This window comes from Idiotropiscis lumnitzeri, chromosome 3, assembly GCF_059441095.1.
Source record: "Idiotropiscis lumnitzeri isolate Australia: NSW breed Sydney's pygmy pipehorse chromosome 3, RoL_Ilum_1.0, whole genome shotgun sequence".
Lineage (NCBI taxonomy): Eukaryota > Metazoa > Chordata > Actinopteri > Syngnathiformes > Syngnathidae > Idiotropiscis > Idiotropiscis lumnitzeri.
In genome coordinates, this window is record NC_142393.1 from 32,293,472 (window position 1) to 32,320,719 (window position 27,248).

The 27,248-nt window shown below is 40.9% G+C and overlaps 1 protein-coding gene across 1 annotated transcript; it reads left to right on the forward strand.

Moving 5' to 3' along the window:
• Positions 1-4,783: 4,783 nt before the first annotated feature.
• mrpl39 (mitochondrial ribosomal protein L39) lies at positions 4,784-22,948 on the forward strand. The gene is made up of 10 exons (XM_088292130.1): positions 4,784-4,971; positions 6,796-6,993; positions 7,100-7,239; positions 10,666-10,765; positions 10,845-10,912; positions 10,981-11,093; positions 11,197-11,262; positions 17,017-17,170; positions 17,344-17,391; positions 22,781-22,948. The coding sequence occupies exons 1-10, from the start codon at positions 4,932-4,934 to the stop codon at positions 22,856-22,858; spliced, it is 1,005 nt and encodes a 334-aa protein (XP_088148256.1). The 5' UTR covers positions 4,784-4,931; the 3' UTR covers positions 22,859-22,948.
• Positions 22,949-27,248: the final 4,300 nt, after the last annotated feature.

Below are 27,248 nucleotides of genomic sequence, written 5' to 3' on the forward strand. Positions count from 1 at the left end.
AGGGTCGAGGCCGGAACGGTACAAAGATCGAGAGATTGCGGCTGAAGAGTGGGGGACTGACCAGCAAAAAAGGGTCAAGTGCTCACCTCTGTGAAAGATCTTCATGAATTGATGGCAGAACGGTGGAGTTTAATCTTGTTTTTTTGGTGAGATATCACAGTAATGCGTTATAATGCTCTTATGGATTGTAATTCTATTACTACTACTACTATTATCTCATTAATCCCAAAACGCAACAGGGACAAACTTTTACTTCAAATTTGGAGACGGTAAAGTGTGTCAATAGGCTTTTGTCCAGGGGAGAAGCATACAGAAAACATAACATAACAAATTACTGATTTGCTAGATGACAGTGACTATGTTAAAATTGGGCAGCACGGTGGTTGACTGGTTAGCTCGATGGGCTCGCAGCGCAGAGGTCATGGGTTTGATTCCAGCTCTGGCCTTCCTGTGTGGAGTTTGCATGTTCTCCCCGTGCCTACGTGGGTTTCCTCCGGGTATTCCGGTTTCCTCTCACATTCCAAAAACATGCTTGGAAGGTCAATTGAACACTCTAAATTGCCCCTAGGTGAGCCAAAAAAAGAACTATCTACTTCACTTCATGAAACACGACCACACAAGGCTGCGACACAGAATGTCACATTGCCGAATACAAATAAAGCTGTCGCAGCTACAGGAGGGTGGAAACTAACTCCGGAGCTCTGACGTACGCAGTCACAGGGTCCGAGCAACGAAAAACGTCCGAAGAGAACAAACAACTTTGATCTGCATGGAGTTGCGGAACTCAATGGAAAGCAAGCCAATGTGCGAGAACGTTCTGAGAGTAAAGCTGTGTCAAAATTAAGAGGGTCCTCTGAAGGCCGCGTTTTCGGCCACATGATTTAACTTCCTGCGCGACTTGACGACATGTGACGTCCAAATTCACATTAATTCTGGACAAATTTGCAACAGTTAATGAAGTCCACGGAAGCTTCATGAGGAGGAGCCTTTGAAAGTGTCGTCTTTCTAGAATTCACTGATTGTGAATTTGGACACAGCCACTGTCGTCCAGGTGCCACGGGCTTTTATACATGTCTTGGTTACCAGGGGGTCACTAATGATGTTTGTTGGTATGCATTCTTGAGCTGTGTGAACACAAAGGGATATTCTATCCTCATTGCACCGACCCTGACAGTCTGGAGGGATGTCATTGGACTGCCACAACTCGTCAACGGGCATAAAATGTGATAGCCAACTTGCATTGTGGTTTTTTTGTTTGAGAAAATGCTGTGATTCATTTATCTCTTTATCAGCAACCCCTGCCCCACCCATCTGCGCCTATGTGCTCTGACCCTAATTATATAACTGCTTCGTAACTATGAGCCAGTGTAATTCCATAATTTTATTATTGAATATTGCCCAAAATAATACAGACTCAGTGTAAAGCATATGTGTATTCTTGATTTAAAATGAAATCACCAAAGAATGACAAAAATAAAACATTAGCTCAGTTGTCTCATGTTTTACAGATTGGCTAAAATGTTGCAAATCAGCATCAATCAAGAAGACTCGAGATGGGCATTTTAGTGTATTGGTCCTGTGACGATGAAAACCACAAAAAAGGCTGTAGTCGAAATTAATATGAAGCAGAAACTGTCCACATATTTTCCATCTAGCTATCATTTTCTTGGAACCATATTTGCCTCCTTCCAAACTCACAGAGTCTCCCAATGTCATAGTGAAAGCAGATTTTCCTCTGCTGAAAAGATGATTTGTAATGTGGATGATTTGTTTTGTTTCTGCAGATGATGTCCCTGATCTGCTGCTGCCATTAGTTTGTGCTTACTGCTGATTTTGGACCGTCAAAATCTTGCATTTTCAAATTCCAGTCAAATATAATTTCATGTCCATTAGAGAATAAAACTGGAGGACACATGAGACACCACGGCTAAGATCACAAGTTTGGATGCAATGCAATTTGTAAAAAAGCAACAGTTCATCAAGGTCATTTGGAGGAATACGGTGTTAAAAGTCCGTTTTACAAGTAAAGCCATTATGTGATGTGACACTGACACCCCATGATTATTCATCTGTACGTCAGTAGCAGATTGTGTGTTTGCGTAACCACAGGAGTCAGAACTAATATGCGGAGAGCTGTTCAAGATAGCGGCCAGTGAGGAGTGGCTGTGAGGAGCTCCGAAACTATAAAATGCAACACCGCAACAAAGGCAACTAAACTGACAATTAATACCACTACGAACCGAGGCCGTTTGAACAGCAGGTTACAAAGAGGACTTTGTGACTACAGCTACTTATGAAATCGTAAGTTGTAAGACGAAGTGGGCTGCCTTAACTGAGTACTAAAAAAGCTAACGCTACCACAGATCCCGTGTTGCTCGACGGCGCTGAGCAATTTGGAGCTTTACTCTCACTGCTCCCAGTTACACCCACAAAATGACCAGAACACAAAAAGCAGCGTGTGAAAGACGATTCATTCAAAAGTGGTTCGAATGATGTTATCCTGAAGGCTGTTTTGAAGCTAACGACATGCTTCACAACTTTGGAATATAAATTATCCAGCAACACAGATGTCATTGCTGACGTATATGCAACCATGTAAGAGCTGTGGAACTTCAAGTTCAAAAACAATAAAAAGAAATTAAAGACATGTCGGAGCAGATTGTCAAACTGCAGCAGAGCTGTGACGATGCAGAATGATACAGCGGGCACTTGAACGTAAGGCTGAAAGGGTTAAGGCAACACCTGAGGAAAATGTCAAGACTGAAATAATGAAGCTTTTCGCTGTGCTCACACCTGAGGTCAAGAAGAAGATGGGATTTCTCATCGACATTGTCATGATCCGCGTCGGGCATGACAGGTTTTTGTTATTGTTTTTGTGTGCATGCTGTTGTGTTTTTGTTTTGATCAGCTGAGTAGGGGCGTTTCCCCTCAGCACCTCGTCCTCACCAGTCACGCACCTGCTCACCGTTAACGATCACACACCCGATCCTCATCTGCTCCCCTGTGACAACATTTTGAGAAAAAAGCTAGAGCTCAAGGAAGATCTTACACATGCCAACAGAAAGGAAAGAAACCTTTTCCTGAGAGTGCAAGAAAACAAGGGAAACAAGCTTTATATTGAAGGAAAGCGAATAACCTGATTCTGACGTTAACACATTCAACATTTGTTAACAATGTTACAGGATAATGTTAAATATGGTAACCAGTTTAAACTGAGAAAATAGATTAATTTAGGTTTTAAGCCATAAATACTATATATATATATATATATATATATATATATATATATATATATATATATATATATATATATATATATATATATATATATATATATACTATACATGGGGAGAACGGAGGGGGGCGTGGCCGTATTCCTCATATCTCAAAAAAGAAATTCTTAGGCTAGAGAGAGCAGAAGGAGAGTTGGAAGTCCTCGATTTTTTTTTCATTTGAACTCTTCTTTTAAGGTCAAATGGCTTAAGAGGTCCATGGAACAACCGACGTCACTCTGGAATTTTATTCCTCATTACTTATTTAAAGCAGTTGGAGAGCCACAACTTTTGTTGAGTTGCAATTTTACTATTACATAATTGCCACTTAAACTTTCAAAATGTCTTCAACAGGCCTTAATAGTGTGGAAATTAAGCCATGTGCATAACTTTTCTCCTCAAGAAGAAATCATTTGGAACAATAATATTACCATAAAGAATAAAACTTTGTATAATAAAGTCTGCATTGAAAGGGGTATAATTTATGTTTCAGATTGATTTGAAAATAATGGCAATATTTATAATTAAGAACTTTTTTTTTAAACAAAACCGGTCCCAGTCAAATTCCAAGAGTTTCAGTCGGTTGTTAATCCTCTTCTTCAGAGTATTCTTCGAATTGATGAAATGCCATCTGACATATCAAGATATAAAGACTCAAACACTTTCTCTCACAATTCGAGAAATTGATACATTTTGTAAAAATTGCACAAATAAACATAGTAGGAATAAGTTTTGTACCTAAAATAAAATTTCTCCATGAGGTAAATTAAACTGGAAGTGTGGAACACAGAATTAAATTACATAAATTGGCGTAGAACATGATTTTGTCACTTTCAATTCTGCATCGCAAATAAAATAAGAGGGCTTCAATTTAAAATACTACACAACATTTAGAATTGCAATAATTTGTTTTCCAAGTTCACCGAGTGAGATGTTCAATGCACCTCCTGTGGGAGTGAGTCAGAGACAATTTTACATTTATTTTGTAATTGCGCTGTGTCATCAAAATTTTGGAGAGATTTTGAAAAATCTATTTACAAAAAAATGCTTCCCCTGTTGTAGTTGCTGTAAAATAGATAATTAAGTGTTGTACACAATAATGGGTCTTTGTCCTTTGTGATCAATCTTGTGCTTTTCTTTGGCAAGGTTTATTTACACAAAATAAGGACGTCAGCCTTCCCAATTTTCGGGTTTTCCTTGTTGAGTTTCTATTGGTTAATACCTTGAAATTCACAAAGAACAAGTGTTTGTACATTCCAGTTCCCTAGTAAATTATCTTTAGTTGATCTTGAATGAACGTTTACGGTGCCTTACTTTTTTTCTGTTGGATTTTATATGTGCGCGTTACTTGTTTTTTTGCATTGGGGATTGCACTTTGTTACGCAACAATTATTTTTGTTGGCGTTCGACAGTCTCAATGAAAAAGGGAAAATAAGAACATGTAAGCATAGTTGTACTGTGAAAAAAGCGACGCCTATTGGGCACAATTGTCATTGTGGTCTCCTTCCAGGGCCAAACGGAACTGAAGCTTCACGTTTTAGATCCTTGCCGGACCAAATTTATATGTACACTGCACAGAAACTTAGCATGGCGTCCTTCAATTTGAGGCCAATGAAATAGACGTTGTGCAGTTTCGATGGTATCATCGACAAATTATTCATGATGCTTATCAGGACTGCATGCCATTGCCTCCAACGCCGTAAGTTGCAAACGTATAGCTATTGATTGCTAAAAACAAATGAAGCAGTGTGTACGACTCAGTGTGTCGAGTTCTATCTCATAGTGGATCACCAAACTAATCACTGAAGTGAAGTCTAACCGAACGTCTACAATAAGTCACTTTTACTTGATTGTATTTTCTCTACCTACCCGTCAAAATACCACTGCTCGTCTGTTTAAGAATTTCATGTATGTATGTATGTATGTATGTATGTAATTGTACCACGTGACCATGTGTGCTTACGCCGCTGGGCAAAGTTAATTGCGCTACGTGTATTTAAGTGTATATTTTGGACCGTAAACCCTGTAGTGCTTGGTCTTGTATGTGGTCTAATGAAGTATTGAAGGTAAAATGTACACATTACAGTAATTAAACAATTTATTAAAGTTGGTGAGACGCCTACTAATTTCGGTACTGTGTTTTTGGGCTGGGCGATAAACCAAAAATTTACCGTTACCGAAATGTATTAGAATGACCGACATCATTTTGCCCATGTCGGTAAATTCGGTGTCTAAAAAAAAGAAGAAAAAGAAAAGTCTTTTCTGTCTGCGGCGATGTTCATGCCTCTTTAAGACCGCTCCAGCGCATGTAGTCACGTGACTCATGCGCTGTAGAAGAATGTAAACAGAAGACGCGTTCGTAGCTGGCGATTCAAATCCTGAAGCGGCTGACACGGCTGCAGACGAAGTAACGTTAGTTGAAATTGTTCCTGTCGCGCTTGTCCCGAAAAGAAATTGGACATCTGTCGTTTGGAAATGTTTTGGGTTCCATAAAGACGATGTTTGAGCAAAAGAACATGAACTACAAAGTGCGTCGTAAGCACCTGAAACAGCGCGTCCAACCTTTTCTTTTTCACCACCCATAACACAACCATGCTGTTGACTTGGAGCTTGTGCTAAAAGTTCAAAGTGAGAAGCAAGGTTGGACAAGTGACAACAGCCCACTAACGGAGGCGACACCATACGAGAGAACGTCTCAGTGGTGGACGCGATAGCCTAGCACCTAGCTAAAGATAGAGCTCCTCTAGTTACAGTGGAGCGCATTGGATTTAAGCGCCTCACGAACGTAGCCGACAAGAGGTACGAAAATATTTGCCGCAAACAGCACTTCCCGATGTGGATAACATCGGGACGGGAGCTTAGACTTGTCAAGCATTTTCCATCCACATCCGACTTGTGGTCGAGTCGCAACATGGATCCCTGTTTGAGCCTGAATGTGCATTACATAGACGACAAGTGGTGACTGCGCACCGGAGTACTCCAGACTGCACATTTTCCTGATGAACCACACGCGTTTATTTGGCATTGGCATTCCATTGACATTTTTTTCATTTTATTTAGAATTTTGTTTACAGGCGACTAGCGCCTTTGCACATGGCATTATTTATATTGTTTACAAGATACCTTTACACAAATCTAGGCCTTTGCAAATGGCATTACAGCTCTCGGCACAATATATTTACATAAAAAGATTTTGTGAGAGGTACCCTTTTTCTCCTGTTCTTTGTGACATTGTTCAAGTCATGGAAAGCATGCTATTTTTAATGTTTATTCAAATGATTTTTGTACTTCTATTTGTCATTGAAAGTAATGTGTACCAGTTGGTCAATAAAAAAAAAGCAGTTAATATTTCCTGCATTTATTTTGATTTTGGTCCTCAGGGGGAATTTATCGTGCATTTATCATTATCGAGGTAAAATTGCCCAAATTATCGCGATATTGATTTTAGGTCATATCGCCCAGCCCTACTGTGTTATTGATATCTGTTCATGCCAGCACCTTTCAATTTTCATTTCCTTTGTAGGTTTCAGGTCGACGCCAGCAACAGCGCATGTCGAGACTCTCAGCCACCGTAATGCAGTGTTCTCCCGGGAGCAGGCCCGGCAGCGGGCTCTGTACCCCCGTGTGGAGAAGATTGAGGTGTCCATGCAGGGCACTGGGCTGGATGGTACTCTGCTCATCATGAACAGAGGAATGTCCACACCACTAAGCTGTGCCAGGCGTGAGTTAAACGGACCAGTTCCAAACCCTCAGAACACTATTTGGTCTATTTTGCATGTGTTCCTCATATACTGGACTGTAAAACCACCCTTCTGTGTGTCCCGCAGACCTGACAGAGCATCATGTGACCAACTCTGCTTTGGCCCTGGTGGATGGCGAACCATGGCCTCTCCACCAGCCGCTCACTCACTCCTGCATGCTCACGTTGCTCACATTTAAAGACAGTGACCCCACATTGGTCAACCAGGTAAATTGTGAATGTCATTTATATTTAATGGAGATGTTATATGGTCCAAATTGAGGCAGAGGTGGCATACCATTCTGAACAGTTGCACGGGTATGCCGCGCCCCAGCTGTGCAGGCGCACGCTTTTTTTGTGCACTGTATTTTGTTTTGTCACTTGAGTTTTCTAACCTTATATTTTGCTAAAATATAAAATAAGAATATAGTGATGCTGGGTAGACATTGAATGAAATAATAAATATCAAAATTGCATCATGTGTGCTCTTAATAAAGTGATCATTAATTGTTTTAAAAACTTGTATTGTTACTTTGAGTGCTATACAATTGTTATACAGTGATAGACCGATATGCTTTTTTCAGGGCTGATACCGATTGTTAGTCGTCATGCAGGCCGATAGCCGATATTTGAAGCCGATCTTCATTGGTTGAAAAAAGGGGGGAATTGTGTCAACATTTTTAAGGATAAAACCTCCAAAACTTGACTCAGTTTAAATTACTTTAAGCACATGTTTAGATCTTAGAAAACAGAAAACATGGTTTTAAAAGTCCAACAAAAAGTGCACGGAGCTCCCAGGCTCAGATGCATTTTAATTCAATGAAAACAAACATCTCTTTAAAGTTTACTACGGAAAATAATTTTCTATTAGTTGTGAGTTGTAGTAGACTGACATTTGTTAAAATCTCTGCAAAGTCTGTTGTAGTGCATGTGACTCGAGGTGAAAAAGCAAACATGCAGCTTACTGCTGATTGGCTGTTACCCACTGCACAGGAACCAATCAAATGCTGCTGTGGCCGGGCCAATTTGCTTCTGCAGGCAAGGACACAAGTACAGCAAAGAGAGAGAAGTGTGCTGCAGCGAGCTAAAATAAACCAGCCTTTAATTTATCGGCCTTGAAAGTTATTAAAAAGGTCAATGCTGATTATCAGAAAAATTCCAAATTTCGGCCCTGATAATCGGCCCGGCCGGTAATCGGTCTATCACTAGTCTCATATGCTATCTTGGTTGACGGTTCAACAACTGTAGACAAGTCAATATACTGACCAGATTCGACCATTCGCTCTCACACGCTCACACGTAGGGGGAATTCAGAGTGTCCAATCAATACAATACAATACAATTTTATCCCTACCATGCATGTTTTTGGAACGTAAGAGGAAACCGGAGTACCCGGAGAAAACCCACGCAGGCACGGGGAGAACATGCAAACTCCACACAGGAAGGCCAGAGCCGGAATCGAACTCTGCACCTCTGCACTGTGATGCCATTGTGCAAAACAGTCATCCACTGTGCCGCCCACAACCAATTCTGGAACACAAATAAATTTTAAACTAAAATGTATATTTGAGTTTGAAATTGCTTCACTGAGAATATTTTTAGACAAGAAAATAGTTTATTGCTGTACAGAATCTGAATTTAAGAAATAAAAGCTGTTGATTATGTCAAATGGAAGTAATGCCAACATTCATTATATTGTCATAATTTTTGTTTTTTTTAATAAAACCCTTGCTTCAAATCCTTGGTATTAATCTGCAAAAAAATAAAAATTTGCTCCTTATTGTAAATAAAGTCAGATTAGAAAAATTCCTCCCCAAAAGAAAACAAAGTTTTGAGTCTCGCTAACGCTAATGTCAATTTTGCTATTCAGGGATTGCCACAGCAAATCATCCTCGTTCATCTTTTCCCATCACATTTAGCACACCACTAAAAGTGTCGGAGATTAGAAGACCACCACGTCATTCTTTCTCTATATAGGAATGCAGGCACATGTAGGCTTCTTTTTTTTCTGGCTTTCTTCTGACTACTATATGTAAGGCAAAACTTAGGTGGGTGTATTAGAAGTGTGGGCCCGAGATTCACTGCACTTCGAAAATGCGCAAGCCAGGCACGTAAAAAAGCGCGAACGGGAGAATATGCACCTTGGTTCTCTTCTACCTGCTCCCTATACTAAGTGCAGATGGTAATGTCATCTGCCAATATCACACAAACTCCTGTCTGTCTTCATCTGTCTCACATCACGAGGGTCTGGCTCAGATCCGTTCCTTGACACAATCCCACCTCCCTCTGCCTTTTCTCACTCAGAAAGCAAACCTCACCGCTTTCATGTACTGTTCTCATCCAAACTGTATGTAGATCATAACTAGATTCGTCTGGCATACTCTTCAGCCACTCCAGATTTTCTTCTGCAGAACCCTGGCACCCTGTCATATGCTTTGTCCGAATCTGCAAAGACACAATGCAGCGGCATCAGCATTCTCAACACAACTATGGTGCTCTTTGTCGGCATAACCATACGTTCTGACTCTCAAACCTCAACTTCGTTTCTCAATCTGGCCTTCACTGCTCTTACCAAAGTTTTCAATGTGTGGCCCATTCACTTGATTCCTCTGGAGTTGCTACAACTCTTCACGCCACCGGCCTTAAAAATGAGCAAAAAATCTATTGCCATCTCATCAAGGCACTTCCATACCTCTGCCGGTATATTATAAGGACCAACAGACTTTCTTCATCCTCCTCAGAGTTTTCTTTATTTTAATTTAATTTTATTATTATTTTTTTTTGCAGGGGCAGTGCATACATATATATTATAAATAACTTGCATATGTTGCTGCTGGGCAGGTAGACAACAACAAACAAACAGCCATACAGTCAATAAGAGAGTGGCAGTATGATTAATGCAGTAAGATGAAGGTATGAGAAGGGCAATAAATAAAAGGCAATCATTGGTATGACACACACACAAACACACATACATGTCGTCCTACGTTTGTCCCCTATCACACAGGTGTCAAACTCAAGGCCCGGGGGCCAGATCTGGCCCGCAACCTCATTTTATGTGGCCCCAAAGGGCAAATCATCTGCATCAACTTCCTGTTTCTAGCATATTTTCTTCACTTTTAACAACACTGAGATATGAGATATTGTCATTTGTTACCAATCCTCCCCTTTTAAAATAAATTGAAAAATTGTTGAACAATTACTTACTAGCTTCTGATTTCAAAACTGGCTTTCCAATCAATTTATATGGGTTCACAGTCATACCGGCCCTCTGAGGGAAACCACAACTACGATGTGGCCCGTCCACAAAAATGAGTTTGACAACCCTGCCCTACCAGATAGTGTTGTCCCACTGCTGCTTGAAAGGGGCTATGGTTATTTAAGCTGATTGTAACATGGACAAAAAAAGTCAGTGTGGCGGGGGTTGTATGGTAAATGAATCCCACTGTTGTGTGGCGGAAGTACAAAACGGCTCGCTCACAAATATATTGCCAGAAGTGGGAAGACAAAAGATTTACTTGATTGTTTATTTACACACTTGATGTGCGGACAGGCATTCCTGTGATCCAGCTATTTGTATTTAAGGTATTAAAAAGTTAATTTGCCATAATATGTCTCCTTTAATGTGGCTTCTCCCCTTTTTCCCGTTGACAGGCTTATTGGCGCTCCTGCGCTGCCCTTCTCGGTCAGGTGCTGGAGACAGCATTCAAGGACCAATTGTCTGTGGAGTTGCTCAGTACACCCGAGGTGCCAGGTAGATGCTTTCATTTCAATTCATATTGATCTTGTCTGGATTTGTCCTGCATCTTATTTTTGTAATAAATTCCTTTCAGTTACTTCAGGGGCTTTTCTCTGTGACTTAGTCCTGGACTCTCAGCTGGACTCTTGGACTCCCTCTGAGGTTTGACGACTTTGGTTTATCAGCTGTTGCCTTTCAGAGCTCAGATGCTTGTTGTGTTTGTGCTCTAGGAATCATTGCGCTCTATGACGAGGGGAGCTCAGCAGCTCATCCTCCAGGACTTGGCCTGGGAGCCTCTGGAGGTGGCCCCCTCTGTGGCACTAGAAGTCTTCTCACACAGCAGGTAGATGAATACCACCCTGTCACTAGCCATCACATGATGATATACATTGATTGCCCCTTCTTTGTCTCTCTTTTGGTGACAAACATAGTTTGTTCTGTTTCAGGTGTCAACAGGAAGCAGTGGAGCAAAAGGCAGCCCAGAATCCCAAAGGCACGGTGACGCTTTACAGGTGACATTGCATGAATGCACACCAGAGCATGGTTATATGCTGAATTTATTTTGGTACATATTCGTATTTAGCTGCATTTGCAAACACTACCTAACTTAGGAACATTCATGTTAGCAACATTGGACATGTACTGTACAAACAGACTGCAATGTTTGCTAAAACTTGGTTTGTAGAATTGTAACAAGACCTACTCCCCAAATGCATGCCGTGCCATCCCCACAGGATCAATTTGGTAACACGGTCACTTCTGCTCAAGCAGTTAATTCCATTTTTGTTTACTGTTTTTATGTAATAACATTTTACACCACAGGCCCCAATGCCCAATTCCTTTCCAATGAGTGCCTTTATCCAATTTTACAAGTACATTTCAAGTGGCTACTGTTGGGCAAGTTACTTCCAAAATGTAATATGTAATGCGTGCAATGTAACATGTTACTTGCATGTGAAAATAAGTTATTTTACAATATTACTGTCTTTTTTGGAGTAATCAGTTACTCAAGTTGAAGTTTAATTTTATTTTCTTTCTGGATTAATTTATTTAATGATTTTGACACTTTCAAAGGAAAGGGTATGGTATGAAGAAAAATCTACCATACTGTAGCTGATAAAGTTAACTTCTAATAAAGATATTTATCTACATAATGTGGGCTATAATATTAAATGTTTCAACTCTATGGTGGGAGGTCACTACCTTTGATCAATATTTATAACATCCATCCATCCATTATCTGTACCGCTTGTCCTCACAAGGGTCACGGGGGGCGCTGGAGCCTGTCCCAGCTATCATCAGGCAGTAGGCGGGGTACACCCTGAACTGGTTGCCAGCCAGTCGCAGGGCGCATATAGACAAACAACCATCCACGCTCACATTCATACCTAGGGGGGATTTAGAATGTCCAATCAACCTGCCATGCATGTTTTTGGAATGTGGGAGGAAACTGGAGTACCCGGAGGAAACCCACACAGGCACGGGGACAACATACAAACTCCACACAGGCAGGCCGGAGCCGGAATCGAACCCACGGCCTCTGCACTGCGAGGCCAACATGCTAACCAGTCACCCACCGTGCCTATTTGTATCAATAAGATTTATTTTTTAATATGACTACTGGAACTGATATTTTGTCCCGTAAATTAATAATCCCAGAGTGTAAACCATAAGTGAAATTATCAACAGACTGAAATTAGAATTAGAAATTAGAAATCCCTTTATTGTCATTGTACTCAAGTGTGCAACGAGAATAGAGAGCTCCCCTCTCCAGTGCAATACAACAATAATACAGACAAATATATAAATTAGATAAATAAATAAGCAATGGAATTTAGTACTGAATAGGGTATATAAAAACACATCACGATGCTGTTCTGCAAGGTTAGGGTGGTCTCGTGTGTGTGTGAGAGTTCAGTATGGAGATGGCTCTCGGAAAGAAACTGTTTCTCAGTCTATTGGTCCTCGATTTGATGCATTTGTAGCGCCTGCCAGAGGGCAACAGGTCGAACAGGTGTGAGTTTGGGTGGGTATTGTCTTTGACGATGTTGAGAGCCCTTCTGAGGCACCGGGCGGTGTAGATGTCCGACAGTGAGGGGAGAGGGCAGCCAATAATCCTTTGCGCTGTTTTGACTGTCCTCTGGAGCCTCACTCTGTCCGCCTCAGTGCAGCCGCTGTACCAGGTGGAGACACAGTACGTCAACAGGCTCTCGATGGACGAGTGGTAGAAGGCTAGCAGCAGCTTCCTGTCCAGGTTGAATTTCCTGAGGGCTATAAATAATGATGGATGATGTATAATTGATAATTCTAATGAAAACAGATTGATCCAAAGGGCGTGTGCAATGCGAGCAAAAATATTGTACGTATTGAAAAAGTCAAAACTGACCTGACTACAGTTGTTATACAGTGTGTGTGTGTGTTTAGTGATAAACTGATATGCTTTTCAGGGACGATAATGATTATTAGTAGTCATGGAGGCCGTTAACCAATATTTGAAGCCGGTATTCATTTGTTGAAAAAAAAAGGGGTGAATGGTGTCAAAATTTTGAAAAATAAGAACTCCAAAACTTGACTTAGTTTAAATGCCTCTAAGCCCATGTTTATTAAACAACTTAAGTGGTTTACAACATCTTCAATCTTTTTTAGATCTTGTTTTAAAAGTCTAACAAAAAGTGCACAGAGCTCCCAGGCTCAATACAAACTCTCTTTAAAGTTTACTTCGGCAATTTTTTTTTTTTAGTTGTGATTTGTAGTAGACTAACATTTACCAAAATTTCGGCAAATTTGTTGTCTTACCTTCCTCTGCTCGCGGGACCTCTCCCGTAGTGCGTGTGACTAGGGCTGGGCGATATGGCTGAAAACTATATCGGGAGGCATGTATGTCATATCGTAAGGCTGGGCGATAAACCGAAAATTTACCGTTACCGAAATTTATTCGAATGACCAAAATCATTTTGCCCATGACGGTAAATCCGGTGTTTAAAAAAAAAAAGAAAAGCCTTTTCTGTCTGCGGCAATGTTCATGCCCCTTTAAGACGACTACAGCGCCTCTAGTCACGTGACTCCACCCGTCTGATCGAGAAAGAAAACAGACGTCGCGGTCGTAGCTGGCGATTCAAATCCAGAAGCTTTTTCACCACCCACAACACAATCATGCTGTGCTGAAATTTCGAAGTGAGAAGCAAGGTTCGATAAGTGACAACAGCCCATTAACGGAGGCGACACCATACGAGAGAACGTCTCAGAGGTGGACGCGATTGCCTCGCACATAGCTAAAGATTTAGCTCCTCTAGTTACAGTGGCGCGCACCGGATTTAAACGCTTCATGAAAGCCGTACTTCATACATATATATATATATATATATATATATATATATATATGTATATATATATGTATATATATATATATATGCGTGTATATTACAATTCGGTTTGAATCAGAGTAGAGTTGCCGCGATTACTCGACAACTTCCATTAGCAAATTAATTGAGAATCAATTTGATATGATTCATAGCCCAAATACCTTAATTTAAAATGATTTAAAGTGTTGGAATTAGCACATTTACTCTTACTTTCGAAAACGTGATCAAGTGCAATTGGCTGTATATACACACGCCTGCAACCCTTGTGACGATAAGCGGTGCAAACATTTATTTATTTATTTTAGATTTTATAGAACAAACCAGTAACTGAATCAAAATTTGGACAAGAATTTTTCAGAAGAAAAAGATGGAAATTAAAACATATTTTAACACAATAATGCATTGTTTAGTTGCAGCTCTTTTTCAGTGGCATCACAAATCGATTTCATATTGCACAGCTCAGTTATTGAGTATGATGCAATGAGTTTCTTGTTAAAAGTAGACACTATAAAACGTGTAATAACTTGTCAACACTGTAAATAAGACATTTTATTTCATATTCACAGACTAGGAAAAAGTATATTTGGATTATTTTGTCACATTTATTAACATGTAACAGATCTCCAAACCCCAAAATATTCACATTAATTCTATGCAATTTAACAATAGATATGTGACGACTTACCGTGTTTTTACAGCCCAAAGACGCACCGTATCAAAGGGCGCAGTCCCAGTTGAGGGTGCTATTTCTGTATTTAACACATGCATAGAACGCCCTTTATCATTGGGCGCAAACCTAACCGAGCAGTCGCGCTTGCATGTTTTTAAAATGGCAGCGGGAGTTTGGTGGTACTTTATTTTAGCTTTTAACAACGCCTTCCCTCTATATAAGCAGTGTGCAGGCTGGAAATGTTCGCAGTCAGCCAAGCGGACCCCTCGGTCCACTTAATGGGCACTACGCATCAAAAGGCGCCCCGGCTTTTTTGGACGAGATTCGGGATTTTAAAGTGAGCCTTATGGCTGCGAAAATACAGTAGATCAAGGTACAACCAGCTGTTCTTTGACTTCATCCATAACTTGGTTGTACAACTTTTGTACGTACTTGTTAGCGAAATGCTGTTGAGTCGATATGGCATAACGGGGCTCTAATATTTTTATCATGTCCCGAAAGCCGTCGTTCTCCACGACAGAGTATAGTCGTAAATCTTAAAACATAAATGAAATTATTGAGGCTGTTAATACCTTTCCTCGAACTGAGTTGTGGGCAAGTTTTGGTCGGAAGAAATCCTGTAGGTTTGCATCTTTTTCTGTGCGTGTATTAGTGTGAGCTGTGTTAGATTGCTCGTCAAATCCATGCCTCCTCACCAAATGAGTGCGTAGACATATACATATACAGCCTTTGCATTTGGCGACACTTTTATCCAGAACTCCATTCTTTTTTTGAAATCCTAATTTCTTCCATACTTTGGATTTTAAATTTAACGGAGCGTTGTGAATCTCGTCCGAATCTGCTATTACTCCACTCATTCCATCGCAAACCTGAAGCACTAGCTAACGTAACATCAACAAGTCTCGCGTGACTTTTAAAGAGGGATATGCAGTTTATGAATATTCCCATTCATCTAAGTCATTTTTTTAATTGTTAGGGCATTTAATCAATCATAACAGGGACGTTTTGGTTGTCTTTTAAGACAGTTTTCTGCAGTTGTATCAGCAACATTAAACAGATTTATCACATTTTAACCGAGCCATCGGCCGTCTCAAGCTATTTTTATACCGGTTTGTTTGTCTGTGCACCTATGCACTCGCATCGTTTAAATCGAAACCGAATTTCAGGTCCAAATCAGGTTTTCTTTACACCCCTAATATATATATATATATATAGTCCAGAGGCAACCTGGTTGATCATACCATGATGCTTCTCTCAAAGATTACAGCCATACTAATCTAAGTACACACGGTACGTAACCTAAACTTTGTAACCTTCCGTGCCTTTGTATGATCACAAGGACTCACCAGTGCTCCCCATCTGTCGTCGTGGTAGTTGAAAAAGCACTCCTGTTGCGTCTATGATATTCCGACTTGTCCATTCATTATATCCTTCTCGAACTGATATTTTAATTCACTTGGACCAAATATTGACTGATTAACTGCCGCTGCATATGATTCTGTCAGTTTGGCTGCGAAAAATCAGTCACATGATGTTCAATCTATCGTACGAGTGCGTGATTGGTCCGCGGCTGCTCCAATGATATAATTGACTGATAAAATTAACAAATGAGAGAATAATGTGGCATTTAATGACCTCCAAAAGCGCCTTTAGAGCGGGCTTCGTCGACTTTTGCAGCAGCAAAGTGACTGACAAGTTCAACAAGAGGCAGAATATATGAAACTATGAAGACTTTTAAAACACAGATTTTTTTTTGTTTTTCGAATTGTAATAGGCCCTTGAGTACCTTCGGCCTCTGGGCTCAAGCCCAGGTAAATCCGTTGGTAAAGGCGGCTCTGTCCGTAAATTTGCGGCCTATCTGATGTAATTTTTTTGTATAAATGTGGGTTACCGAGATGGCAGGAAGTATTTTTCCTCGCAGACTTTGCCACCTTACATTGCTCCCATCTCCGGTCCTATTTGGAGACACTATCGTACCTGGAAGGGCTTACTCATCTTCGTGTTTGTCAAGTCACGTGAGAAGCTTTCTCTCAGAGGACTGTATTCTTGACCGGTGGTGGAAGAGAATCTTTGTGTGTGGGGAGCTGTTTTAAGATTATCTGAGCACCCCACACACTATACGACCAAAAGGGTTAACTGCCTTTTTTTGTTGTTGTTGTTTTTTTGTTCATGTGCGGGGTCTGTCAAAGATAAAACAAATCATTTAAGATTACCTGTGCCTGTCTTCCTCCTAGATGTGGGGACTATGTTCTCTTGAGCGGGGGCCCCCTGGTGGCCAGAACAGGTCTGTGCTTCCAGTATGAGGTGACAGCACTCCACAGCCTGGGCGGAGGGCGCTGGGGTCTCCACCGCCGCGCACAGGGCCTCTCACTGCCTTTGCAGCTGGAGGTAGGATGGATGCCACTTTCATTATTCTGCAAAATGAAAAGAAGGGAAAAAAGATTTTGCGTTTAGTGGAAAGCTATAAAGCATTTGTATACTCTGATATGTTAACTGTCACGTGTGATTGCCCACAATTGTGTCTCCTTGTGACCGGTTGTTACGTTGTCTGGTTTGTGCAGGCCCACCACACGGTCTGGAGGAAACTGAGGCAGCGGGCAGAGAAACTGGTGAGAACAAACATCCCTGTTTCACATGTGCATCCAACTGAGAAAACATCAAAGCTAAAGCGAAGCTGCCAGTTCAGACAGGGCCGTTACTAGTGAGGCGGCGCTCAGGTCTTCATGCTTGATGCTAGTCCAAATTAGTGCTTGTTCTAAATCCAGCCAAGCGCTTACCCTGGATGCCCCTCATCACTCTAGATTTCACACTGTAGCCAGAGGTTAGGATTTAACGGTGCCTTTTTTATGGCTTTACGTTTATGTTTCTGGCACAGACTGAGAAAGGACTCTCATCCTTCTCGTGAAGGACAAACCGCCTGTTTCTGAAGTTGACATCAAACATGCCAATGAAGGCTCTCCAGACTCTCCACGAGGTGCATTGCAACAAAAGTCGATTCTGACTGAAGCACCAAAGATGAATAAATCCTTGCTATTTAAACTAGGCTGAGTTAATTTTGGATGGAGCCATCTAGACAGAATATATTCTGCATGCTGTAGCCTTTCTGGCATTCTCTGTGCATCACTGACTGAGTGTGTAGTGCAGGAAAAGGACGATTCATTAATAGGCACACTTGATTTGGCAGCTGATGACATACAATGCTCCGCGGCCTACATTTCCTTTTCACAGTGCCACTGTTATTTGGGGAATTGAAACGGCACTTTGTTAAAGGCAAACCTATGGAGTTGGATGAACGTTAAAAGAAAATGGTATGTGGATCACTACTTGGTGGAGTCTTTACACGCAATGGGATTAGCATTGAGAGCTGCCGCTCTGTTTTTATGGCTTTGGAGGACGTCATTTCACCCAAGTTGTAATGCTATCATGTCATTTTTATCCCAGTGTATTACTCTCACAATCAGTTGGAGAGCCATAAACTGAAGCCCAACTAAAAACTAATGCCAACATTCTTCAACGGAGGTTCATGTCATATTTTAAGACAGGTCGCAGGTGTTTCAATTAATAATCTCCGGCATTTGTTTGTCCAAATACACAAATGCTTAACAATTTTCTAAGAATATTATTTTTATGAATAAGAACAGAGAGACAATGACGGAAGGGTTCCCAGTTACCGGCGGACGACGGACTGGCAAAGTAGGGTGACCATCTCTGCAAATGGGGACTACATCTTTTGTTTCCATAACGACTGGGCATTTCAACAAGCCAAGAAGCTTTTCAGTGTAGCCAACTTGGCAACTAATGATTCTATATTTATTGTTGTTGGAGCCTTCTCCACTTTTAACCATTAATTACACATTTGATCGTTCTATATACATTACAGAGAGTCAACTATAACTGGGTTTACTTGCAGACGAGTTTGTCATTCTGCAGGTTTTTACATTTAAAAAGGGTCAACCCCAAAAATGTATTTCCGATATGTTCTATGCGTGCCCAGTAAATAAAACATGGCATTCTAATTAATGTTGCGTTTGTGGAATATTGTAAACAGAAAAATCTACCCATCTTTATCCATCTCAGAGGGTGGCCATTTTGCTGTTGACTGTCGACTGAAAGTGAAATCGCAGTTGCTCACGCCTCAGGCAGTGGCGGAGCTAGACTTTTATCCTTGGGGAGGCCAGGGGGTGGCCAAGGCTATTTCAGGAGGTCCACAGACTATAACAATAAATTTGTTTCTCAAGTTATGAATTGCAATCGGAGTGTCATATGTTTAAATGTACATACTAAGTACACGAGAGAAGAGATTAGTGTATAAATTTAAATTTATTAACAATGCTGAAAATGGAAAAGAATTTGGCACCAATTTTTCAATAATGTATTAGTAATTTCGTATTATCTAACACATTGATAGTTAAGGATCCAGAAGATAGACAATAACTGTAACTAACTAGCAAATTTCAGGTAAGTCGACCTACCACCGGGGCCTCTCGGCTGAGCGAAATTCGTACTGGGGACGGCTGGCTCGGGGTCTGGCTCTTGTTGCTCATTGATACCCTTATCCTCAGAGGCCTCCGTATCCTCCTTCAATGGAACTACATTGTATTGGGTAATCAAAATAAAAATTCAACCACCTTTAAATAAGAACACTAATCAGTAACCAACACTTCGAAATATCGAAAACTAAACTGAGCATGTGACCGTTTCTGTCTATGCACTGATGATGGGCTGAGATGTATTGTGCATTCTCTCTCCGGACTTTTCCCAGGAAGGGAGCTGCCACCTTTGGCTATTGTGACATCCCTCAATGGAACGCCATTGTATAAAAATGAAAACAGTGTAAGCAAAATGAACCACCACCACAACCACTGTTAAAAAAAAAACAACAACACACATCGTAACCAACACTTCAAAACACCCCCCCACCCAAAAAATAATAAAACAAGGGTTCCTATACATTTAAAATGTCCAAACCCTAATTCCCAGACTTCTCAGTATTAAACACTAATCTTTTTGTGACATTTGAGTAATAAGATGTGTATCATGTGAAGAGATTATGCAATTCCTCCTGCAAATCATTTGTTATAATTATTGTGAATTTGTATGTATTGAATATTGTATTTAGTATCTCACTAAATTATATCCGAGATTGTAGAAAAATGCTGTTTGCAAAATAATCCAAATATCTTAAAATAACCCAGATAACTATAAAGATAAATATATTTCCATACATTTGTTTCCATTTCACCCTGTTACTATAGACCTGGAAATATAGAAAATCAAGTTCCATACTATCGTAGGAAGACTGTAACTTCAAAGTACTACTGAAGAGAGCATGTGACTGCTTCTATGCTCTGACCTAGAGATGGGCAGTGTATCAGATTCTCTCTCCTCTTACTTGTCCCAAGATGGGAGCTGCTAGCAGACCTGAATTTTTTGCAGACTTGGTTATCTTAAAAAAGAGGTTATAAATCTTCTCCCCTGCCTTTTCATTCTCAACTGACCCTATGAAAAAATAGCCCAGTCTTGTTAACGTCACTTCTAGCATCACTTATAATACACAATGTTCGCAAATCCCTACTTCAAGCCTAAAAATGTCAGGGCTAATAAACCACCGTACAACAAAGTTTAATATTCAGACTTTTAAGCCAGTTGATAGCAGGCTAACAAGCAACTACAATCTTCACGTTACGTTTCATTTATCATTGGAGAAATATGTACATAAATGGCGACTCAAATGTATTAAATGTAGACGTTAATATTGAGCTGCCATGAGATATAAAGTTCGTTTGCTTGATGACGTGGCTCTCTGCTTGTAGCAACAACAACAAAATTACCAATCTACAAACGTTATTTTAAACTTACTTTGCGACGAGGATTTCACTCTCCGTGACGAGTATGTCCTAAACTTTTCGTTACTTTGTTGATCTTCTGTCTCCAGCAACGATAACAGAGTCAAATCAGATTAAAATCTTCCTACTTCAGTGGGAATTCTTCTTCTCCCACTGAACGTGGATTGCAACGCTTTGTGGTACATAGCGCCAACTACTGTACAGGAGGGACTTAGCACACGGTGCCGCGATATGCCAATCATCTGGGGCGGCACCTGGGGGGTCCAATCAGATTTCAGGGGGGTCCAGTGCTACCCCGGCCTCCCCTCTGGCTCCGCCAGTGGCATCATGTTACGGCCTATCCAATTGACGACCAAGTGTTGTCAAAAGTATCAATACTTTGAAAAGTATTTATACGTATACGCTGTATTGGAATACCATTCTATGTCATGTTATACCCCGGTGCACGTGCCCACAGTGTACACCGGACGCCCTCTGCGTAGTGCAGTAGTGCAGCCCACCTGGTTGACAGCCTCTGGCAATCTGGAGAGCCCTCAGTGCAATCCCTGCTTGCTGTTCTACGTTTTACTGCTGCTAATTGTGGCCAGTGGGAGGCCAAATCATCCAGTCTTGTTCATGTAATTCAGTTTTTAGCAGTTGTCAGTTTTTTTAATCGCCGTGAAATTGAAAATGGTGTAGAGTATAACATATTTTCCCATTTATCGATATCATGTTTGAAATTTTAGTTGCTTGACACCCATAATCCGTGTTTAACAGGTGAGCACTGATTGGTCGTGCTGCAAATGTGATGTAATTTTCAGTCCACAGCAAGGGCCAACATGGCCACCCCTGAGATGGACAAAAATGGGAGGATTTTGCTACTTAATTTATATTGCACAAACGCAATATTAATCCGAATGCCAGTTTAGATTACTGGGGGTGTGAAATTTTGGGGTTGACATTCCCTTTTAAATATTCAATAGTTTGTGTTTTACTACTTAAATTACTGCTGTCAAACCTAGCGTGTTAATGGGTGGTAATTAATTTTTGTAATTAATCGAGTCAAAATATTTCACGCATTTAGTGCATGCGCAAATTGACCCGCCCATGCATCCCATAACCCCCGCAGAAGTGGAGCGAACTCGAGAGCGGACAGTGTCTCGGTAAGCTCAAAGACTATTTTGAGATTGTCAAAGCTGCGTTTTTTTTTTTTAAGGTCTTAGATCCCCCATGCTGAATAATCAGTGGGATATTACCGTAAACAGGTCACAATAACCAGCGCCAAACAAGTTTAAAAAAAAAAAAAAGCGTTGCCACTACACCCGCCAGTATTTGCGGTTACTTGAATGCTGGGCGCTCAAATAGTTTGCGCCGCAGCAGCTTGGACTTTATTTGTTCTATACGTAAGTCCGTACGCCGAAGAAGCAACAAGGTGCGTGATGCACGTCATCTCCTCCGTGGTGAAAAATGAACAACCCCGCTAACAAGTATAGTGTTTTCACCGAGGAGTCGAACGAGGAGGCGCTAAGTGTACTAATCGCTAAAGCAAAGTGCAGTCGAGAAAGACCCAAAATAAGTGCTTAGATGTACACTTGACTTTTGACAGACGTTTGACCTTAACCATGTTAGGGTGGAGAACCAACAGCTCTGAACAGGAATGTATTACAATGAATATGTATCTCGACAAAAAATAAGATGATGGCTACAATATCAATTTAGCAGACGTTCTCTGACCGAAACACGGAAATGGCTGACGTCATCATGACGAAGATCTTGATGTCTTCTTTTACCAAATAAGACTGATGTCACCGCATGTACAGGAGGTCAAGAAGTATCGGGCCTGGCTATTCTGATTGTCCGCAAGCCATTTAGTACCAAGTGAAACAGATTATTTCATAAATGTATGTCATCTCTATAGCCAACCCCCCCATCCCCACAATTTATTTTTTATGATTAGATTACACCTATTCATTTGGTTTGGGCATTTGGCTTCATTCTAATTGTAATGCAAGGCTCCATATAAACCTGGTTTATGTGAATATATGCTACTTCAATGGAAGCTTTCCATTATGTCACCTTTAACAATTGCAAAGTATAGTGTTAATTTATTAAGTGAAGCAAAAGGTAAAAAGTAAAAACTATGAATGAAAAAAATAATGTTTTTGGCCCACAGGTGGAGGTGCAGCCGCCTGAGGAAGTGACTCAGCCCTCTGTTGCTGCTGCCACCACGACACAATCAACTATCCAGTAACACCGGAGCTGTATACACACACACACACACTTGCCATATATCGTCTGAACAATAAAACTGACAAAATAAATTTCCTCTTGTTTTCAATGACATCAAAATCAGTGGTCTTTTTGTTGGGCTGTATTGGAGCTATTCAAAGTGTGTGTTCCACAAGTGCTTGAGCAATTTGTGGCAACAAACACAGAGTGTGTGGACTGATGGTTGTCCTGTTGGCAGCTGTCGCATGCGTCACTTGTCAGACAGGTGGCTGTCTGAGTGTGTTTTGAGGCCACCGTGAGACCGTGTGAGCCAGTGTTTACACCCCCAGCACTGCTGCTGACACATGACACCAAACACTCCTGGTTTCTGTCAGCTTCATACAGTTTTACTTGTTAATGTTTATGTTGAGTGACAATACTGAAGGGGTGTAACTCATTAGCTTTTCTGCTAAGAGTTTGATCAGAAGATTGAAAAATAACTGTCATATCTATTTTTATGCCGTCGTCCAGCTGCCCATTCGCAAGCACTTTTATTGCATCTGGCATCTGTGTACTTCCACAGAAAAAAAATATTAGATTGGTAATCAAGGTTGTAGTGACCTCAGAAAACACATTTTATGAAAAAGTAGTCCGCACGAGAGGAAAAAGAAGTGATGCCGTAACTGTGACGTCATAATCTGAAAACACTGGTCTGATGTTCCTACACCGTCATACATACCTCAGCATAAGGGTGTGTGGTTTCATGAAAGGTGAAAGCAAAAGTACAAAAAAAAACCTTTCCTTTAGATGAGTAAAATTACATGGGGGGGGCGCAACAGTATGGATGTTCATTTTGAGGTTACAAACTAGTTTGTGCTATGGCGTAAGTCATTCCTTTAGTGTTTTTATTTGTTTTTTATTTACGGTCTACAAGTGTTTTTTGTTATTTGTGTGTCTTATTTGCTGTCATTATGACATTAATACTGCATTAATAAGACGACTGTACTGCTGGGCTACTCACGATTGAGACATGAGGCATGTGGAGTTAATTTCTCTTAAGTCAGCCATGCGTGACATTGCAGGTGCTAGTAGACAACTGGCAATTGAAAAATTCTCTGGGTGCAATTCAAAATTTTTCGTCACTTCCCAAATCCCCTCTTGATATTTGAGCTGCATGTAAAGCTGAAGAGAGTGCAGCTGTGCTCAGGTTGCTGAAACATTTTCAGCTTGAGCATCTTGCGTTTTTTCTTTTACCCCAGTCTTTAAGCACAATATTATCTGGGGGTTAGGGCATGAAAAGCCCACTTGGCAGCTGTTGTTCCAACAGTCAAACCCTCACCCGCCAACTACATCTGTCCAACACACTCTGACAACACATGAGGCAGACCCCAATACACATGCGACCGCCTCACTACAGCACATACAGTATCAAACATGAAAGCTTTGGTAGATGTGACTCACTTATGTGCTCTCTTATGCCCCTTTTCCCTTGTGCTGTTCCCTGGTGCAAGACCACTGCGGCCAGTTGGTCGGGTAGGTGGGGAATCGTCATGCTATTATGCTCATCCAGTCTACCTGACAATGGTTCAATTCATGGTAATTCTCTGTTGGACCATTCATCTGCCTGCCAGGCTTAAAATGATTTGTGATAGTCACATTCGCACCGTACCACGAGTTGTCAAGGGTATTAAACACAATATTACACAGAGGCAGGAAGACAAAGAGAAATAAATGCAAATGCTGCAGCAAAAACTTAAACAAATTTAAAAAAATATATATGTATGTGGGGTGGCACGGTGGCCCGACTGGTTCGCACGATGGCCTCACAATATGGAGGTCGTAGGTTCAATTCCGGCTCCGGCCTTCCTGTGCGGAGTTTGCATGTTCTCCCCGTGCTTGCGTGGGTTTCCTCTGGGTACTCCGGTTTCCTCCCACATTCCAAAAACATGCATGGCAGGTTGATTGGACACTCTAAACTGCCCCTAGGTATGAGTGTGAGCGTGGATGGTTGTTCGTCTATGAGTACCCTGTGATTGGCTGGCAACCAATTCAGAGTGTACTTCCCAAAGACAGCTGGGATAGGCTCCAGCACCCCCCGCAACCCTAGTGAGGAGAAGCGGGAGAGATAATGGATGGATGAATATATGTATGTATAATCCAAAAATATCCAACTTCCTCTCCACAGATAAACACACAAGTTTCTCAAATTAAAAAAAAGAAGCCAAGTGGAAAAGTGCACTGTGGTCTTACGAGTCTACCTTTTTGATTTTCAAAAAAAACTTGATTCGCATGACTTCCTGACCACAGAAGGAAAGGACTGTTATGAGCACAATGTTAGCTTGCATAACCAGCACTTAAGGTGAAGGAACCATCAACGCTGAAAGGTACAAGCCGTTTGGAGCAACATATGTTGGCATCCACACGTCTTTTCAGGGACATCCCAGCTTGTTTCAGCAAGACAATACAAAACCATATTCTGCACTGGTTAGAAAAAGCATGGCTTCATTGTAAAAGAGCGTGAGTACTAGATCGGCCTACCATCAGTCCAGACCTGTCTCCCACTGAAAATGGGTGGTGCATTATGAAGCACTAAATACGAGACCCCGGACTGGTGAACAACTTAAGTTGTCCATCAAGCAAGAATGGGAATGAATTCCACCTACAAAGGTTAACAGTTGTTAGTTCTTCTTAACTACAGGAGACAGTAAAATGCACAAAAACAGTTAAACAAAACCCAAGTCTCATGCAGAGCCAAAAGCCAAAGAATAAAAACGAGTTTCACGAGGAGTTTTAAAGATGGTAATAAGTGCCTAAGGTTACGAAGGAGGTAATTCCCAAGGGAGGGACCAGCAACGGAAAAGGTTCGTTCCCCTCTAGCCTTCACTGGTACATCTGATAGCCTCTGGTCCGCAGACCAGAAGCACTGGGCAGGTGTGCAGAGTTGAAGGAGCTCAGAGAGGTAAGGAAGGGCAAGACCATTTAAAGATGGAAAGAAACAATAGAATAATAATAATTAAAAAAAAAAAACTCTAAAAGATACAGGGAGCCAGTGAAGGGACGCCAGAGTATGATTATGTACTCCCACTTAGGAGTACCAGTCAAGAAGTGAGCAGCAGCATTTTGGACCAACAGAATATTTGCAGAAAAAAACCCCAAAGTCGATCAGTTTGAGCATTAAATACATTGTCTTTATAGTTTATCCAATATACATTTGTATAGAAGAGGAGACAATCTAAGGCAGGGAATTTCAATTAAAATTTGGTTGAGTATGGTTGCAAGGATTTCTCAGGGCAAACAATTTCAGAGTTTGAACAGACACATTTCCTTATCACAACTGTCAAATAATTTGTTCATGGTTTTGTTTTCATGAATAACTGTATTCCCCAAAACAGAAATACAAAATACTTTTTAAAAACATTAAGTTCACATTTTGAACCAAAAGAACACCAGTAACTTGTATTTCTAGTAGACAGGCACAAACACATCATGCCTACATTTCAATACAAATTTTATTTTGAAAGCCAAAACACAAAAACTCTCCTCCTTCAGTATTTCAAGTAAAGCAGCACATGCATCTGAAGCCTGAATTTCACTGTTTCCCTTCGTGTCACGTCTTGGGAGGTGCATTGCTCTCTGACCCAAATTTTTCTAAAATTCTTTTACGTAGCCCCCAAAATCCACATTATCCGGACAAACATTTGTTCTCTATTAGGTTGTCAGTCGTGTACGTGGGAGACGGTTTTGAGCTGGCTCATGGAAGTTAAGATAAAGTAGCGAATGTCCATTCATTTAAAAACTGTTTTCTCAGTCAACTTTCCGAACTTTAGAACAAGCCATGCCGCCTCTTCAGTCCCGCAAATCTCTTGCGCTGAACATATGGTTTGATTGGCTCATTAAGGTCACTTGATCACAACAGGTACGACCGTAATACTGAGTATAGGTGCGTACGCAGTCTGTGAAAGTGGCCTATTTGTGAGAAATAAACGCCCGCTTGAAGATACACATACAATACCTTTATTTATTTAATGAATAGAAATTGACCGTGGGTCCGCATAAGGCTTTGTCTTGGTTTTGGATCTGGACCACGTTCTGTCATTGCTACTTGCTCTCAAACCATCATCGCTCCTTAAATCAGCAAATGACTGTGGTACCGATTCCATAATGATATTTGCCTGACACAGTCAAGCTGTTTGCTATTCATGCTCAAAGCAACAAGGCAATGACATTCGATGAGTTCAAAACAAAGTTTAGGGACTTCAAAAGAACAGAGAGATTTTGGGGCAACAAAAGCAAACATTCAGTTGTAAAGGAAGGGGTTAGTGCAGCTGCTTGTCCAGTTTAACTTAAAATTTAGGCCTGAGATTCCGGTGGTGCTCTACCACAAGTTGAAAGGTGGCACCCTTTCTTTTTGAGTTGCAAGCATCAAAATACAG